The 17,826-nt window shown below is 43.9% G+C and overlaps 1 protein-coding gene across 1 annotated transcript in view; it reads left to right on the forward strand.

Annotated features, from left to right (window-relative positions):
• Positions 1-17,826, forward strand: part of LOC126272046 (thrombospondin type-1 domain-containing protein 4) — a 2,052,781-nt gene that overhangs the window by 829,865 nt on the left and 1,205,090 nt on the right. The window contains exon 3 of the mRNA XM_049974560.1: positions 12,521-12,642. Within this exon, the coding sequence (XP_049830517.1) occupies positions 12,521-12,642 (122 nt within the window). The remainder of the gene's footprint in view (positions 1-12,520; positions 12,643-17,826) is intronic.

Raw genomic sequence — 17,826 nt, forward strand, 5'->3', positions numbered from 1 at the left:
AAGGACATCACACCACACCCAGTCATCACGAGGTAGAGAAAATCCCTGACCCCGCCGGGAAAACGAACTACGCTCGGACAGGTCATGAAGGTCCAACGGCACCGACCGGCCGCCGTGTCATCCTCAGCCAACATGCATCATGGATGCGGATATGGGGATACATGTGCTCAGCACACCGCTCTCCCGACCGCTTGTCAGTTTACGAGATCAGAGCCGCAGCTTCTCGATCAAGAAGCTCCTCAGCTTGCCTGACAAGGGCTGAGTGTACCCCACATGCCATCAGCGCTCGGCTGACCGCATTGTCACCCATACAACTGCTAGCCCTGCTCGACAGCGCTTAACTTCAGTGATCTGACGGAAACCGGTCTTACCACAGCGACAAGGCTATTGACAATAGCAAATTATACTTAATACATATTGTTCAAAAAATGAATACAAAACCACATGTTTCACATACAAGTGTCCTTCAACGGACCGCATGACTTTAAATGACCAGATTTAGACAAAAGGCAAATAAATAACCCTAAATTCGTATTAACGCCCATGATAAAATTTAGTAAGTGAAAAAGCAGTGATATAATCAACTTCAAGCTCAGATAACGGAACATAAGTAGGACGTTAATTTCGAAGTGTTTCACGCAAACTGTAAAAGGGAATAAAACACAAAGAGCAGAAAAAAACGGAGACTATCACCAACCCAGCCGGAAATAGAATCCGGGTCTCTGGCATGGCATACGGCCACGGTGACTACACAGTCACGGAGGCGGAACAAAAATAAGTAGGGATGTATCTTTTTGTCTGCTGATTATTCGGTCCCCGCAAACCGATTCTGCCTGCCAGGTATTTCTGTTGGCTGGTTTAATTTAATCGACTTGCGTTAGGCGTGCCTTGCAGTTCCCATCAAAGGTAAGGTTCTCTAGAAGACAAGCAATCGATAAGACACAGACAAGTGCTTATCAATGGGCGCATGAATACGTGGCGCGAAAGGTGTCTCTCAGTAAATTCTTGGCATGAATAAATCAAAAAGATACATACAAAAAAATCATAATTTTGTCATTAGTTATGGCTTAGGTGTTTCACACAAAAAGGAAAAAATAAATAAGCCTCTCACACACATAGATATCTCTTATCTATTGAGGAATAAAAATGATTTAGTAGTACAGGTAACAGTAAACGTCAGCGGGTGCGGGTGACGTCCACCAGTTATTTTATTCGCTGTATGCCTTGAAATAACGCAAACAACCTGACGTACAACTCAAGAGCGTTTCACTTTTTGCTGGCGTTTATTCGTAGCTGAGTACGACAGAGCAGCTAATACTCTTAGTGCTAAATTGTGGGATAACAGACAACTTTCCGGGGCATTTCTCGTGTATCTGGAACGAGGAATCGGTTCCGAGATAACTCAATACTGAGTTTTTAAGGCCGGAACGGCTGTGGGACGGGAGGCCAAATTGCTCCCCGGTCGCGACCATTACACCCAATTTAGTAGCTCAGAATCGATACTGTCGTTCGGAGAACTGAAATAGGGACCCACTTAATGCTCCGGCCGATGCGCGATACGATCGGATTGGACGCAATGACGTTCCATTGAGATTTATGGGGCGGCTGGGCAGGACGTGTGCGATGCTAATGTCGGCAGACGTTCGGTCGTCACCGATCTGATAACGTTATTTAATTTATGAGGGATCAACACTTGAACTCACCAGGCCGGGGCTAGGCGGGGCGAGGAGATGCCCATGGGAAGGCGCGTTCCCCGCAGATGATCACCCAGCAGCCGGTCTTCAGTTGATCGGGTCGCCGATGAGTGCCAGACAAGCGGTTGGGAGAGCCAGTGGCGCAGAAGAGTGATATACAATGACAATAAGAGACTGCGATAAATACTGTAACATTTTAGATTGCAAAGAGACGTTCCGATCCTTATTCAGTACCGGTATTGTTTTACACCGACTCACTCATCAACTCCGTTTACCTGAAAATAAGTGTGAAATGATAATATAATATAAAACATTCAACGCAGGAAGGACGGCCAGATGAAGTCACATTTAAGGATTTACAGAACAGGGTAAGAGATGCGTTTAATTTTGGTGTAAGGCATAAATACAGTCTTCCCCCACCCTCCCCCTACTGTTCATGCTGTGCATTGAAGGCGCATTAACGGATGTAAAAGAAATGCTAAGGAGTAGTATAAAATTCAGGATGAAAGAACGAATTAGAAGATTAGCTTATGACTTTACTATGCACAGTGGAAGTGAGAAATAATTACGAGGCCTGTCTAATGAAATGGTCCAATGAACACAGAATATAGAGAAAGTATTAATCAAAGAAAGTTGAATGCAATCAGTAGTAGCAGATTTGAACTAGCGATGAAGTTAACTGCTCAGTTTGCTACTTTGGAAGCAAAGTAACACTGAAGATGAAGAAGCTTGCACAGGAATTGAGTAGCATGGACAGCTGCATCAAACCAGTCTCTGGACTGAAGATCACAACAGTAACATCATTTATATGCATGAACAGCTTGTAATCTCTCTGTTGTTGGACAAATGCAAAATTAATAAGTATTGGTTAGTACAAGGATCAGATATAGATACTTCATCTACTATAAAATGACTGGAACTATCCTCCTGTTACCAGCGTATGCTATATAGTTATAATTTAAAAGTAATTAAAGGATGGAGAACTGTGGTCAACTAAGTAACGAGATTAAAAGGAGAGAATGTCAAATGTGCTTCACTGCAAATAGAGATACTGTGACATTCATTTCCAATTTCTGTGTGAATAGTGTGTGAGTTACTTAGGATACAGAACCTAATAGTAATTAAATGACGTGTGTAAAGCTTCTATTCGACTTGAAGTTTAGGGACTGCACTTCTGATATACAGTAAGGAACATTTAATACAACACTCATTGCACAGATAGTTACACAGTTGTTTCTCTAAATTTTTTGTGGTGAGACATTCATATGTTCAAATTAGATGGTATACTTGCGGATTATGTTGTCAGGTTTAGTGAATTTTGAAAGCCTTTTAAAGAGTACAAGCGTAGTTGAAGTATGGTATAAACTAGGATACGACAGGAGTACATTTGCTAATCATGCTATAACACTTAATGTAATTATTCAAAGAGCATTCTGTACCTGTTTTGATCGGCGTTTACTATCAACCAACAGTTTATTTGAGTCTTAACTAGTCAGTGTGCATCTTAGAAAAACCATCAAACCGCACATTTTGGGCATCCATTTGGTTACACGCTGTCAATCACTAACATTGATACTAGTATTACTGAAGTGGTTTGATATTACGCTACTTTTTTCATTTATAGTGAATTCCAGGCACATACCCAAAGTTCTAATAATAATAATAATAATAATAATAATAATATTCTGGTGACCACTTAGTGATTCTTCTGTATTTCTTTAACTTGAACTGACCCTCTCGTTAGACAAGGACAGTTTTTTCAAAAAGGTGGTATTGTTTTACACCTACGCCTAGGAACACCCTCTCTTGCGAGCCCTGACAGGTCACTTACATATCTGGCTAGTCAAGGTCTGTCACACGAAAGAAACGCAACAATATACGTGTCGTCGTCGTCAAAAAGCACAATGACGTTAGTCCGGCTTAAGTGGAGTGATAGGTCCAGGACAGCTGAATTTGTCATACGTATGAAATTTCGATTTATAAAGATCATGGTACTATCAGAGTAATGCATATATAAATCTAACACATATTTCATTTGTAAGCAAAAGTCGATACTGGTCCTTTCAAGAAAACCGAAATAATGAAAGATATTAAGTTTAGTGTACAGGATCTTGTCTGTTAGAAATGAAACAATCAATTCCATTTGATTTCCAGAACAGACCGTTTTCGACAGCAATCTGCCGATAGCGTATTTGAAATGGAAAGTACAGGATGTTTCTAAAAGATTCGTGTTATTTCATAGTAGGGTGCTTTCTACAGGGATGAACACAGAAATTTGGGGTGACTTTTTACTTGGGCATAGGACTACGACTTCGTACTTTCGATATCTAGCAGATTTTCAAAAATTGAAAAAAATATATATAAACGCGTGAGAATTGCATGGTTAAACATAAATCCAGATACTAGCCGAGCCTACAAGTTGCGCTGCCGTATTTGACCTCGACCGGCACCTTTACAGTATCCTCTGATTTTGGAGCTAGGTGACCTAACGTGGGCAAATTATTGCTGCTCTAGTGGTTGGTGCTTCCGTAGCCAAGGTAGCCAAAGTGTTTGATGTTTCAAGAGGCACGGTACCGATGATTTATACCGCATACAATGATAGTGGATGAGTCACAACGTGAACAGGAAAATGAGTTGAGCGAACATGACAGACGATTTGTTACTGTTTGTGGCGAAAAATAACAGGATGACAGTTAAAAAGTGACTATAGACCAAAATGTAGCACTTGTGATCCCTACCAACATCAAAACGAAGACGAAGAGAATTCAATAAGCTAGGAATTGCTGCGCGAGCCGGAACTCCAAACCCACTCGTCACTGAAGCAACCGAGCGACGTGGAGCAGAGTTTAGCACACTGTACTGGCATTCCGCCCAATCTGATTTATGTTTTCCGTGATTTCCCTAAATCGCTTCAGCAAATGTCGGAATGGTTCCTTCTAAAGGGCACGGCCGATTTCGTTCCCCATCCTTCCCTAATCCGATGGGATCGATGACGTCGCTGTTTGGTCCCCTCCCCCAAATCAATAGAAGGAAATCATTTCGTCAGATGAGTCTTGTTTCACACTATTTCCAACTTCTAGCCGAGTTTACGTTCCGAGAGTGAAACATGGTGAGCGTACGTTGACGATCTGGAAAGCCATATCTTGGCACCGGAATTTCTTGTTTCTATGGGTACTTCTGCAACGTCGCATTACCGCCAAAGATTGTGTGAACATTTTGGCTGATCACGTCCATCCAGTGGTACAATGCTTGTTCACCAGTGGTTCTGAAGTGCTCCAAGATGACAGGGCTGCTGCGCACACAGTCCACATTGTCTATGTTAGGTTCTGTGAGGACGGAAACGAATTGCAACATCTCGCCTGGCCACCACAGTGAGCAGATTTAAATATTATTGAGCTTTTGTGGTCTACTTTGGAAAGAACAGTCCGTGATCGCTAACCACCTCCGTCACCGTTTCCTAAACTTGTCACTATTTTGCACGAAGAATGGTACAGGATTGTACTGAAAACCACACACAACCTGTATTTGTCTACTGTGGAACGACTGAAAGCAGTTTTGAATGGCAGTGGTTTCCTTCACTCTGTTATACATGTGTAGTGTTTCCTGGTGTTTCCGTATATTTGTCTACTCCCTGTACATCCTTAGGGTACTTTTTACAGTTACATTTCGATTTAAATTTTTAATTGGCTTCTATTTGTTTTCATTGCGCTTTCCAACGGGCTTACAACGAAGGTCCAGACGATAGTCAAACTCGACTCATACTTCTAGAAGTTACTGTATTAAATGCTGTTGCTGTGATGCAATGCATTTCATCCGGCGTTCTTAGAAGGGCAGTATTTCTCAAACCTCCACAAAACAGTCACTTAATCAGAGATCAGACTACCTTAGAGGCCTGTGCCACAATGTCAGACCCACGGTCACCGTAAAGAAACGCTATTACGTACAGGTGAAAGTGAAATTCTCGGCGGGTTCTCCTAATTGTGAAAAAAGCAGTATCTCCAACACATTCGTGTACTTGTTTCCTGTAACCGTTTTTACCGCAAAACGAGAATTCGCTGTAAGTCTTTACTCGGGAAACGCCGCAAAACACATGCATTCTTTGCTGATTGTGTGTCTCTCTCCCTGTGACCGCGCACATTGCTTTCTGAACTAGCGAGCGGGGGAACTGGCTGCACAAAGTACATCACTGAGTCTTGTGTCTGTACTTGTGGAAGATATAACTGCGTCCGTAGCTGAGTGATCAGCATGACTGAACGCCATACAGAGAGCACTAGTTCGCAGTTCTGTCAGATATTTTTCCGTGATGGGAGGACTGTGACGGTGACGATTCAGCCTTGTGATGCCAATTAAGGAGCTACTTGAGTGAGACGTAGCGGCTACAAGGTTTGGATAGCCGAAAACGGCCGAGAGAGCGGTGTGATAACCTGATACTCCTCCACACCGTATCTACATGACGGTTTACAACGGGTGACATGACGGACAGCTTGGCACCGCGCAGTTCTCTGGTCCTGAATTCTGTATCATGAAATCGAATGAATTTTTTGTGGAACTCGCTTTTATGTTATTTCTACCGACAAGCAGCCCTTGCGTTTTCCAATGTGATTATCATGACTCTCGAGCCAAGTCGGACGAAGACACCGACCACTGTACGCAGCAGCTGCCGTCCCGTCCAGATTGCATTACTAGGACGTTCGCATAAGCACTTCAACAGCGATGCACCTGCATGCGTTCAGTATTATACGGTTTCCGCTGCACAGTTAACTGGAGCAATTTATACGATAGACCGAATACTTGATGTCGGAGATGAGATCATAACACAAGTCACTTATGTTCTTTCATATACTTAAGCTTTGGTATACTCATTCTCATTCTCGTACTTCATCTTTCACAGTCGTTTGTTTTCTGTGTAGTCTGCAGAACGAAACTAATAGTACATTATTATTTTACTGGGTCTAGTGCATTAAGTTACTTAATAAATAAAAGCTTATCTTCGCTCCAATCGCGTAAGCAAGATTAATAGAAATCTTGTCAAAGATACTGTCTTCTTCTTTATTTTCTTCAGTCATCTCTTTTGTGACTGTTTGACAACTTTTTAGTTTTGCACCAAACGTTTCTTTTCTCTATGCCTACAAAACAAAACTTTTGCCACCTTTCAGGTCCCACTTCTCCATCCTCTTCCTCCGTAGGCTCTCCAGTTCTTGTCTGGCACCTTCTAACTGTTCCTGGAGGGCACGTATTCTCGCTTTCAGTTCCATTTTTGGTCTATGTGCTGCCGCGCGGGATTAGCCGAGCGGTCTCCGGCGCTGCAGTCATGGACTGTGCGGCTGGTCCCGGCGGAGGTTCGAGTCCTCCCTCGGGCATTGGTGTGTGTTTTTGTCCTTAGGATAATTTAGGTTAAGTAGTGTGTAAGCTTAAGGACTGATGACCTTAACAGTTAAGTCCAATAAGATAACAAACACATTTTAACATTTGGCCTACGTGCTCCAGCTCTAGGAGAGGGTATCGCTAGATTTTGTAGTAGCTTCCCCACAAAATTCACAATGCACCCTGCAATTTAATAATCTACAACAATTCATGCGCATCTCTCTGATGGTCAAATTTTATGACAATATATTAAACTAATACACTGACGGAGAAAAAATGGCAACACGAAAAAAGAGCTGTGCAACATAAACAAAAGTTGCTAGGCATGTTTCTACATCTGAAAGATGTCTATTAAAATTTCGTGCCAGTCGCATAAGAGAGGCGCTAGTAGCGCCGCTATAAGGATGTAAATCATGTTTGCTTTAAATACACTCACTAACGGTCATGAGTCTTACATTTGAGATTGGACGTAGTGAGTTGACGTTAGTCAAGAAGTCTGCAAACCAACCTGGACCTACACCTGGTGCGGTGGCTTGGGTTGCTATTTCATATGACAGCAGTATTTATTCCACGCACCCTGACTGTAAATTTGTACGTCACTCTGGTGATTCGACCTGTTCTGCTGTCACTCATGTACAGCATTCCAGGTAGAGTTTTCCAACAAGATAATGTTCGCCCACATACCGTCGTTGTACCCCAACATGCTCTACAGTGTCGGCGTGTTGCCTTCGCTTGCTCGATCATCACATCTGTCTCCAGTCGAGCACGTATTGGACATCATCGGACGATTCCAGTGTCATCCACGAAGAGCATTAGGCCTAATAATCCGTGTACCGACCGACCATGTGCAAAAGGCACGGAACTCCATCCCGCAACCTGACATCCGGCACCTGTAAAACACAATGCATGCACGTTTGCGTGCTTGCGATCAACTTCCTGGCGATTACAGTAGTTATTAATATACGACCGTTTGATATTTGCAATGGCTTATCGCGCGCTTGCTTTAACCTGTGATCTTGCAGTGTTAATCACTTAAGTATGTTACTAGAAAACTATATTCCCAAAATTTCATTTCTCTACTTTAATTCTATTTGGTGTTGCCATTTTTTCATCAGGGAAAAACGCTATAAACTTCCCGTAAGGTATCTACCTTATATTACTAGAAACGTGAAGAAAGTTCTGTATGGTTATGTAGCGCATCATCACTCAGTTACAAGACAATAAACGTATAGTAGGTGAGCACTAACTACCTATAACTATCTACAAACAAAACACAATCTCACAAATATACGTACACACAGAAGCAAAGTATAAATGAATATATTACTGTACTGACATAAACTACTAAACACTTGAAGCAGCACATATAAATCGACGAAGTGCATGCGCACTGACGACCTTCAGTAATTTATAGATGAATATATTGTAGACTGATTAGCCAGAACATTATGACCAACTACCTAGTAGCCGGCATGTCCGTCTTCGGCACGGATAACAGCGACGACACACCGTGTTATGGAAGCGATGAGGCTTTGATAGCTCGCTGGAGGAAGTTGGAACGACATCTACATACACAAGTCACCCAATTCCCGTAAATTACTGGGAGATGGCCGATGGGCCCTGACGCCGCGTTCAATCCCGTCCCAGATGTGTTCGATGGGGTTCATATCTGGCGAGTTGAGGGGACAGCACATCAATTGGAACTCGCCACTGTGCTCCTCGAACCACTCCATCACACTCCTAGCCTTGTGACATGGCGCATTATCTTGTTGAAAAATGCCACTGCCATCGGGAAACATGATTGTCATGAAGGGGTGTACGTGGTCTACAACCAGTTTAAGATACTCCTTGGGATTATGGTGCATTTCACAAGCTCCTCTGGAACCATAAATGCCAACTTGAATATTCCCCAGAGCATAATGGAGCCACCACCAGCTTCTCTCCGTTCTGCCGTACCAGGTGTCAAGGAGCTGTTGCCCTGGAAGAAGATAGTTCCATGCCCTCCAATCGACACGGTGAAGGAGGTACCGGACCTTGCAAAACGCTGCCACTGAGCCATCGTCCAGTGCCGATGGTCACTTGCCGATGACGTTACGTTATTAGCAGCCCGTGCATGGGTCATCGCCTGAAGAGGCCCACTGTTAGGAGTGTTCAGTGCGCCGTGTGTTCAGACACACTTGTGCTCTGCCCAGCATTAAAATCCTATGTTAGTCCCGCCTTACTTCGCCGCCTGTCCTGTTTTGCCAGTCTGACCAGCCTACGGTGTCCGACATCTGTAACGAGAGGCGGCCGTCCAACCCTACACGTGGACGTGGTTTCACCTTGGTTTCGCCGCGTGTTGAAGGCACCACAACACTCATCGAACACCCGACAAGTCATGCAGCTTCCGAAACGCTCGTGGTGAGCCTCCAGGCCATTACAATCTGCCTTCTGTCAAACTCAAATGGATCGTGTACCTTCACCATTCTACACACGGACAGCAGTCTTAGTGATACTACATGTACCTTGGGTGTCTTGGTGAGAATCTATTTAATGAATGTCGAAGTAAGCGTGTTGTTTGGAAGATTTTTTCAATAATTACATGGAGTCGATTGGACTAGCAGCAATTCATCACCAGATGACACTACTATCATCTGGATGGGTTTATATCGACAGTAGATCGTTGGTCATAATGTTCTGACTGATCAGTGTATATGAATATGTGTACATAGTTACTGATACATACATGCAGGTTATCAGAAGACGAATGGACAGAACAACAGGACTTACAGAAAACGACACAAATCAGTGGGCAGAACATCTCTCCAACTTTCTGTCTGGAATACACGCTGTGGCTTAGTACCAGGAGAGCGGGCATGTCAGATCGTGAAGGCCAAATCGTCTGCAACCCAATGAACAGATATGTAAGGCAGGTTGCTGTCGCGCCCTTCGAGACCGTTTAGCGTCAGCAACTTCAGATATTTACATGATTGCATTCAAGTTCGTCGTGTTACAAGCAGTGCTCACATCGTACATCTATAATTTTACTTAAAACCTTAGAGACATGCTCTATCGATATAAATTTATCCTTTTTTTATTTGTTCTTCTTTTTTTGGGCTGCCGTCCTCTGAAAATCAGGAAATACTTATGAATATTGCCGCATATACACCGACTGATAGAAAAGTAAAACATCTAGAATGGAAGGAGGAAACGAAATAAAACTTTGCGATCGAGAGTGCTGTTATGTTTTTGGACTGATTACAAAATAGTCCAATTTATAAAAAAAAAAAAAAACTTGGCAGTACGAGCCCAACTATCAGTATGATCCGGCATCGCAGTCTGGTCTCGATATGTGCGCTTGGGTCACAAAAGCTTTTCTGAGGTAAGCTGGTTTACAAGGTTCAAACCTGTTGCAACTGGTTCCAGAGATACCGGCTGGTGGGATGGAGTTTATGCCAGAGTTGGTCCCACATGTTCTATCAGGGGCAGATCTGGGGATGTTGCTAACCACTGGAGTATCTCAGCATCAGACAGGCAGTTCAGAGAGACGTGACATATGTGGACGAGCACTGTCATGCATTAAAAAGGTACTACGATACTATGGCGGGAGAGGTAACACATACGGATGCAGGATGTCTCTGATATACCATTGTACCGTCAGAGTTCCCCGTGACCTGTAGTCATATCCACTGGCTCCCCATACTATGAAGTCAACATTAAGACATCTGCGCCTCCGCAAAACAACTGAAGGATGTGACTTCGCACCAGGTCTCCGCCACACTATCCAAACGAAGTTCATTGGTCAGTCAGGGCAAGACAAGTGTTTGCCGCTGAACATAACGCAACTCCATTGATCAACGATCCGTTCCTCCTGGTCACGCAGCGCTCAAAACGCAAGCGTTTGAGTTGTAGTGGGAAACGCGCAACCGCTACTGTCGCAGGCTCGAATCCTGCCTCTGACATGGATGTATGTGATGTCCTTAGGTTCGTTAGGTTTAAGTAGTTCTAAGTTCTAGGGGACTGATGACCTCAGAAGTTAAGTCCCATAGTGCTTAGAGCCATGTGAATCATTTTTTTTTTGAAACATCATCGATATAGGCTTTCAGAGCCGAATGCCCTTCTTGTGTACTGTTGATGACTGCACAACACAAGGTTTTACCCCTCGCCTGGGCTCGTCACCAGTGACAATGGACTGTTAACGACTGGAAACGTGTTGCCTGGTCGGACGAGTCTCGTTTCAAATTGTGTCGAGCGAATGGACGTGTACGGTTATGGAGACGACCTGATGAATCCATTGGTTCTGCATGTCAGCAGGGAACTGATGGAGCGGATGGAGGGTCTGAATTGGTGTGGGACGTTTGTAGTTGGAGTGATATGGGACATCTGATACGCCTAGATACGACTCCGACAGGTGACGCGTACGTAAGCATCTTGTCTGATCACCTGCATCCATTCATGTCCATTGTGCATTGCTAAGAACTTGGACAATTCCATTAGGACAATGCGACAGCCCACACGTCCAGAATTGAAAATCTGTGCTAAGGTCTTATGGGACCAAACTGCTGAGGTCATCGGTGCCTATGTTTACGCACTACTTAATCCAGCTTAAACTAACTTACGCTAAGGGCAACACACACACACCCATGGCCGAGGGAGGACTCGAACCTCTGATGGAGGGAGCCGCGCGGGTCGTGGCAAGACGCCCTAGACCGCGCGGCTACCCCGCGCTGCCGTCAAGAATTGCTACAGAGTGGCTCCAGGGATACTCTTCTGTGTTCAAATACTTCTGCTGGCCACTGAACTCCCCAGACACGAACATTATTGACCACATCTGGGATGCCTTGCAACGTCCTGCTGAGAAGGACTGGTCTTCCCCGAGGTCGGCTTCTACCAGATTTTCCATTCGTCTGTAAAGAATTCGTGTTAGTATTCTGCAGCCGCGGCTAATTATACTGGTAGTTCGGTAATTTTCACAACTGTCAACACCTGCTTTCTTTGGGATAGTACCAATTATAAAAATATTTGCACTTACACCCGTAAGACCCTCTATGTAAAACAGCGTAGAGAGGAATGTGCTAGCTTTCAGAACACAAAGGTAAGGTAAACTCAGATGGAATCCACAGAGCGTTGGTATGATAAACTGACCAGTTTAGAGCGCTTATTAGCTGGTTTTCCGCTCTCTTTTAGGCAAAACATGAGTTAATCCTTGTTATCTTTTTCAGAAAATAAGATAAACAAAGTACGATTACACGAAGAACAACGTTTACGCGATTCACTAACAGACGCCGCACATGACTTCCCTCCTTAGGTTAACTGACGACTGTGGCTACCTGCGAGCCATCTGATGACAGAGTTAAAAATAAAACAAAACCATGAAAGCTGTTGACTCAGTACGCAGGAGCACGGCAGTTGCAGCGTCATCTGGCCCTATAAGGTGAAGCCACACGGTGCCTCGTGATGAGACGTTCTGGTTGCGGTTGCAGGTGCACGGGCCGTCGCAGCAGCGGCTGGGCGCGCCCGGCCACTGGGCTCCATGGTCAGCGTGGTCGCCCTGCTCCAGGACCTGCGGCGGCGGCGTCGCCGTGCAGACCAGGGACTGCCGGCCGTGAGTACCGCACTCTACTCTACTCTACCCTAACACCTAAGCTTCAGTGTTTTCTTTTAACCTGCGACCACAGTTTCTAATATTCTCTAAATCAGTGGTTTCCAACAGGTGGTCCTCGGACTCCCTAGGGGTCCGCGAGCTATGCCAGAGGCGTCCGCAAGATGCTATTAGAAAAAAAATGTATTAAATATATTTCATGTGATAACAGATTTTTGTTTTTGCCTCTCAATGTTTTTTCAATAATGAATATGTCAATGTTTTTTCTAAGTACCAAAAATATAAAACGTATAAAAAGACTGTTAATTTGACTTTTTTTAGGTACTTGATACTGTGATACGACAAGGTACCAATCACGCTCGATGAGGGGGTCCTCGAGAAAATTTTGTTGGGAACCCCTGGTCTAAATGATTCCATCTCACATGCATCTATCGTTTTATTTGGTTTATTGCCTGTATTTAAGCTGGAGTAGTCTAGTAAATTTACTTGTTTTACTACCACAAAACTCTGAGTTGGCAAATGTTGCCATGCTGGCACATTTTACGTCTCCTTACCCCTACACTCTCGCTCCAGAAGAAAAGGGTGTGGCTTGTAAGCCGTACGAACATCTCGTTCTACAAAAAGTGTTTTTTTTTAAAAACGAAACTTTTAATACAATTTAAAAGGAAGAAATAATTAAATGTCGTTTTAAATTTAAGTGCCTGCGACACACACACACACACACACACACACACACAGAGAGAGAGAGAGAGAGAGAGAGAGAGAGAGAGAGAGAGAGAGAGAGAGTAGCAAAATGAAGTAGTGCACAATCACTAAAAATTGGATTTGCACTGGGAACAGCATTAGGGGAAGGAAAGTCCGAGGTTGTTTAGGGTTTTAGAGTGTGGGTACAAAAGAAAATGGTGGGGTGGGAGTCTAATGGAGGGGCGGGGGTGGTGGTTAATGTAGAGAAACGGTTGAGTGCGCGGAATTTGGGAAGCAGGTGAATGGGGGTGGAAGAGCGAAGGAGCAGGTAACGGAAGACATGGAGACAGGGATCCTTGATATAGCGTCAGTTCTGCATCTAAGGGGAAGGGGGGAGAGGAGCTAACCGGAGTATTGAAGAAAAAAAATCTTGTTTCACAAAAGACTTAGCATCCAGCGCACGTTGGTCTGTTTATTGTTAATACGATTTTGAAACGCCTTCCTGTTGGGTTTTGAATATTTTTGAACGCATTCTATGTTGGTTACTGAACTAATCACAAGTTGATTTTTGAATCCGTGTATAGTGTGCGTGTTGTCTCCTTCGGTGGACTCCCTGTCGCATCTATAAATAAAAAGCTTTCTCGCAGATAAAAGGGAAGGGGCTATACGTGCTGAGCTGAATACAATCGAACCAGTGAATGCCAATCGCTGTTTTTTTATGTGATTGACTGGATGTGCGAATGATCAGCGTTTTTATAATTATTAGCAGAATCCATGCATTCCGACCATGGTGGAAATAAACGAATAACAGGGATAAGAAAGATTGCATATTAATCTTCTCGATGTATCCTAGTGAATGAACTTTTGACAGAAATTTTTTTCCAGATCGGTACAATACCAAGGGCAAGTAGTACAGTTGCCATTTAGCAACCGCTTATGTTCTGTTCTCGGACTAGAGCGTGAAACAAGTTGTACAAACACGTAATAACGGCTAACCGGATAAATAACGCGGGAAAACTAAACGGTGATTCTGGCAGGGTTAGTGAAGTTATCCGAAGAATAAGTTCCTACAATGGCAGAAATATTTACAGAGTTAATGACGAGAAGATCGTTTGTTAGAGCAAGGACGGAGAGGAAATGGGGGCATAACCCAAATTATATGGAATAATATGACGGTTCCAAATTTATATTTAAGAAATTTTCTAATACTCATGCTCTCATGCTTGAGAAACTGGAGCGTGTGAATAAAATGTGAAACTATATCCGAACGTAAAAGTTTTTGATTGTAGTAAGGCTAATACGCATTTGATGTTGGTATTTCGTAAATTATATTCTGTCGTGTTATTTATGTAGATAAGGTAGATAAAAATGACCACTTGGGTAAAACAGTCTCCCTTATTTGGCATGTGCTACGACTGCTGCAATATTAGAAAGACCTATTTCGTTTTATCTAGCAGTGAGAAACTAGACGTAATCAGATAGAGAAACAACACCAATCTTGGGTACTATTCGTATCAACAGCTTTCGTCAGCTGAAAACTAAAGCACGAAATTTACTAAACGACTTCAACGCACAGAAAGCTCTAAAAAAATACAGCCAGCGAACCTTTCCAAAAGTTTATTAAATTAAACAGCACGAAACACCGCTGAAAACTGTTAAAATCGATAACTGTATAACAGTGCATAAATAACTTTTTGTCGAAGATTTCCGACTACTTGTTATGTCCACGCTACATCGAATTGCTGCACTATGCTGGTGAAAAAGAGGTCCGACCCGATATTAGGTGATATCCCATGACTTTTATCACATCCGATTAGAGACACTGGGCAATGTGCATCCGCAAAGCTTCACCGGATTTTCACGGTGGTTTTACTTTCGGGGCCGACTGGAGGTTGAAAACAAAATGGCAGTCGTACTTGTGCCTATATTCAAATAGATTATGTGTGTTGTTTGACATTAAAATAGATACAAATGGCAAAATATCACGTAGAATTTAATTTTACACTTTTATTGGGTCACCCTTAAACAGCAGAATATTTCATCGTGAACGCAGTAGTGGTAGGCATGAAGTTTCCACTGGGGCTCTCGTATAGTATTCAAGACGCTCTTAATACTTCCAATTTAGATTTATCGAAAACGCTTGAGAAGCGTCTAAGGATGCATTACAATCGCGCGTAACGTGAGCACAACGCTAATGGTGTACGCTTACAGTGACAACAATTACCTTCTGCTAAAGGTGGCAGGGGTAAAATACAGGGAGCGAAAGGCTATTTACAATTTGTACAGAAACCAGATGGCAGTTATAAGAGTCGAGGGACATGAAAGGGAAGCAGTGGTTGGGAAGGGAGTGAGACAGGGTTGTAGCCTCTCCCCAATCTTATTCAATCTATATATTGAGCAAGCAGTAAAGGAAACAAAAGAAAAGTTCGGAGTAGGTATTAAAATCCTTGGAGAAGAAATAAAAACTTTGAGGTTCGTCGATGACATTGTAATTCGGTCAGAGACAGCAAAGGACTTGGAAAAGCAGTTGAACGGAATGGACAGTGTCTTGAAAGGATAATATAAGATGAACATCAACAAAAGCAAAACGAGGATGATAGAATGTAGTCGAATTAAGTCGGGTGATGCTGAGGGAATTAGATTAGGAAATGAGACACTTAAAGTAGTAAAGGAGTTTTGCTATTTAGGGAGCAAAATAACTGATGATGGTCGATGTAGAGAGCATATAAAACGTAGACTGGCAATGGCAAGGATAGCGTTTCCGAAGAAGAGAAATTTGTTAACATCGAGTATAGATTTAAGTGTCAGGAAGTCGTTTCTGAATGTATTTGTATGGAGCGTAGCCATGTATGCAAGTGAAACATGGACGATAAATAGTTTAGACAAGAATAGAATAGAAGCTTTCGAAATGTGGTGCTACAGAAGAGTGATGAAGATTAGATGGGTAGATCACATAACTAATGAGGAGGTATTGAATAGAATCGGGGAGAAGAGGAGCTTGTGGTACAACTTGACTAGAAGAAGGGAGCGGTTGGTAGGACATGTTCTGAGACATCGAGGGATCACCAGTTTAGTATTGGAGGGCAGTGTGGAGGGTAAAAATCGTAGAGGGAGACCAAGGGATGAATAGACTAAGCGGATTCAGAAGGATGTAGGTTGCAGTAGGTACTGGGAGATGAAGAAGCTTGCACAAGACAGGGTAGCATGGAGAGCTGCATCAAACCAGTCTCAGGACTGAAGACAACAGCAACAACAACAACAACAACAACAACAACAACAACATTGTAACAGACCTCCGCCACGGTACCATCGCTGGAAGGCAAAACCTGTACTGGACTGACATTACTGTGCTAGTGTTCTCGGAAGAGATGTAGCGTTGAGCCCTACGCACGCATCTACAAGTAACAAACTGGGAGGCGGAAATTGTTCCTTCGGTACGCCGCGTAACGTCACAGCCTGTCGTTGGGATTAAGCTGTTTCTGCGACGCTGTCCACTCAGTTAGCAGTGCAGCGGAACCCACAATAAGGCGAGGTGACGAGTGCTCCGTTGTGAGGCAGCACGAAGCAGTAATTGGCGCTCGCGTGGGCCGTGTGCGGCGCTACTTTGCTCCTTTGAGTGGCAGCTACGCACGCGAACTGCCGCAGCGGTTCGGCCAGCGTAGCTCGCCGGGTACGGCCTAATTGTTCCGAGAAAACGCACCGCTTAACGAGACAATTACGTCGGCAGCGTGGCCAGCGCCGACTGTAGACAGCCCACGCTCACACGTCGGCGGTGACGCTGGCACCGGCCATGCTGCTCTGTCATACCGAACATCTAGCCACGCGTTCTCTGTCTCACAGCTCACAGGGGATAACAATGAGTGAGCTCACCGAACTAACTGATAATTTACCGCAAATACACGGACGGAAAAAAAATCGCAACACCAAGAAGGAATTGAAAGATGATGTCTATTCAGATTTCGTACCAGACGCATAAGATTGGCGCTAGGAGGGCCACTGTATGGATTGAAATCAGGTTTTCTTTCAATACACGCTGTGGCGGTCGTCAACGTTCGTTACCTTCGAGTTCATGTTAGTCAAGAATGTGTTTAAGACGACGAAGACGTCTTTATCAGCAGCTCGTGGAGTTGGAGCGAGGTAGTGTAATATGGCTACTAGAAGCTGGATTTTGCTTCTACGGTGCTGCAGAAAGGTTGAAGGAGCCCAGCTACGGAACATGATTGCTGGCAGCGGTGGTCACGAGTATCTCGGTCGCACGAAGAGCGGCTATTGACGGCCACATGGCACTGAAAAGAGGGAATACGATCGTGATCGGCGTATGGCTATGGCGCTTTCTTTTGCATCTGCAGCAGCAGTGTGAGCAGCAATTGGCAGCACCCTGACACAACGAACTTTTATAAATCGGTTACTCCGACCTAGACGCCCTGTAACGCGCAAACCACTGTCCCCAAACCAACTTCAGAGGTGTCAGAGCTCGTTAGAGAGAAGGGTGGAGGTCTGTTG

The sequence above is a fragment of the Schistocerca gregaria genome, chromosome 5 (assembly GCF_023897955.1).
Source record: "Schistocerca gregaria isolate iqSchGreg1 chromosome 5, iqSchGreg1.2, whole genome shotgun sequence".
Taxonomy (NCBI): domain Eukaryota; kingdom Metazoa; phylum Arthropoda; class Insecta; order Orthoptera; family Acrididae; genus Schistocerca; species Schistocerca gregaria.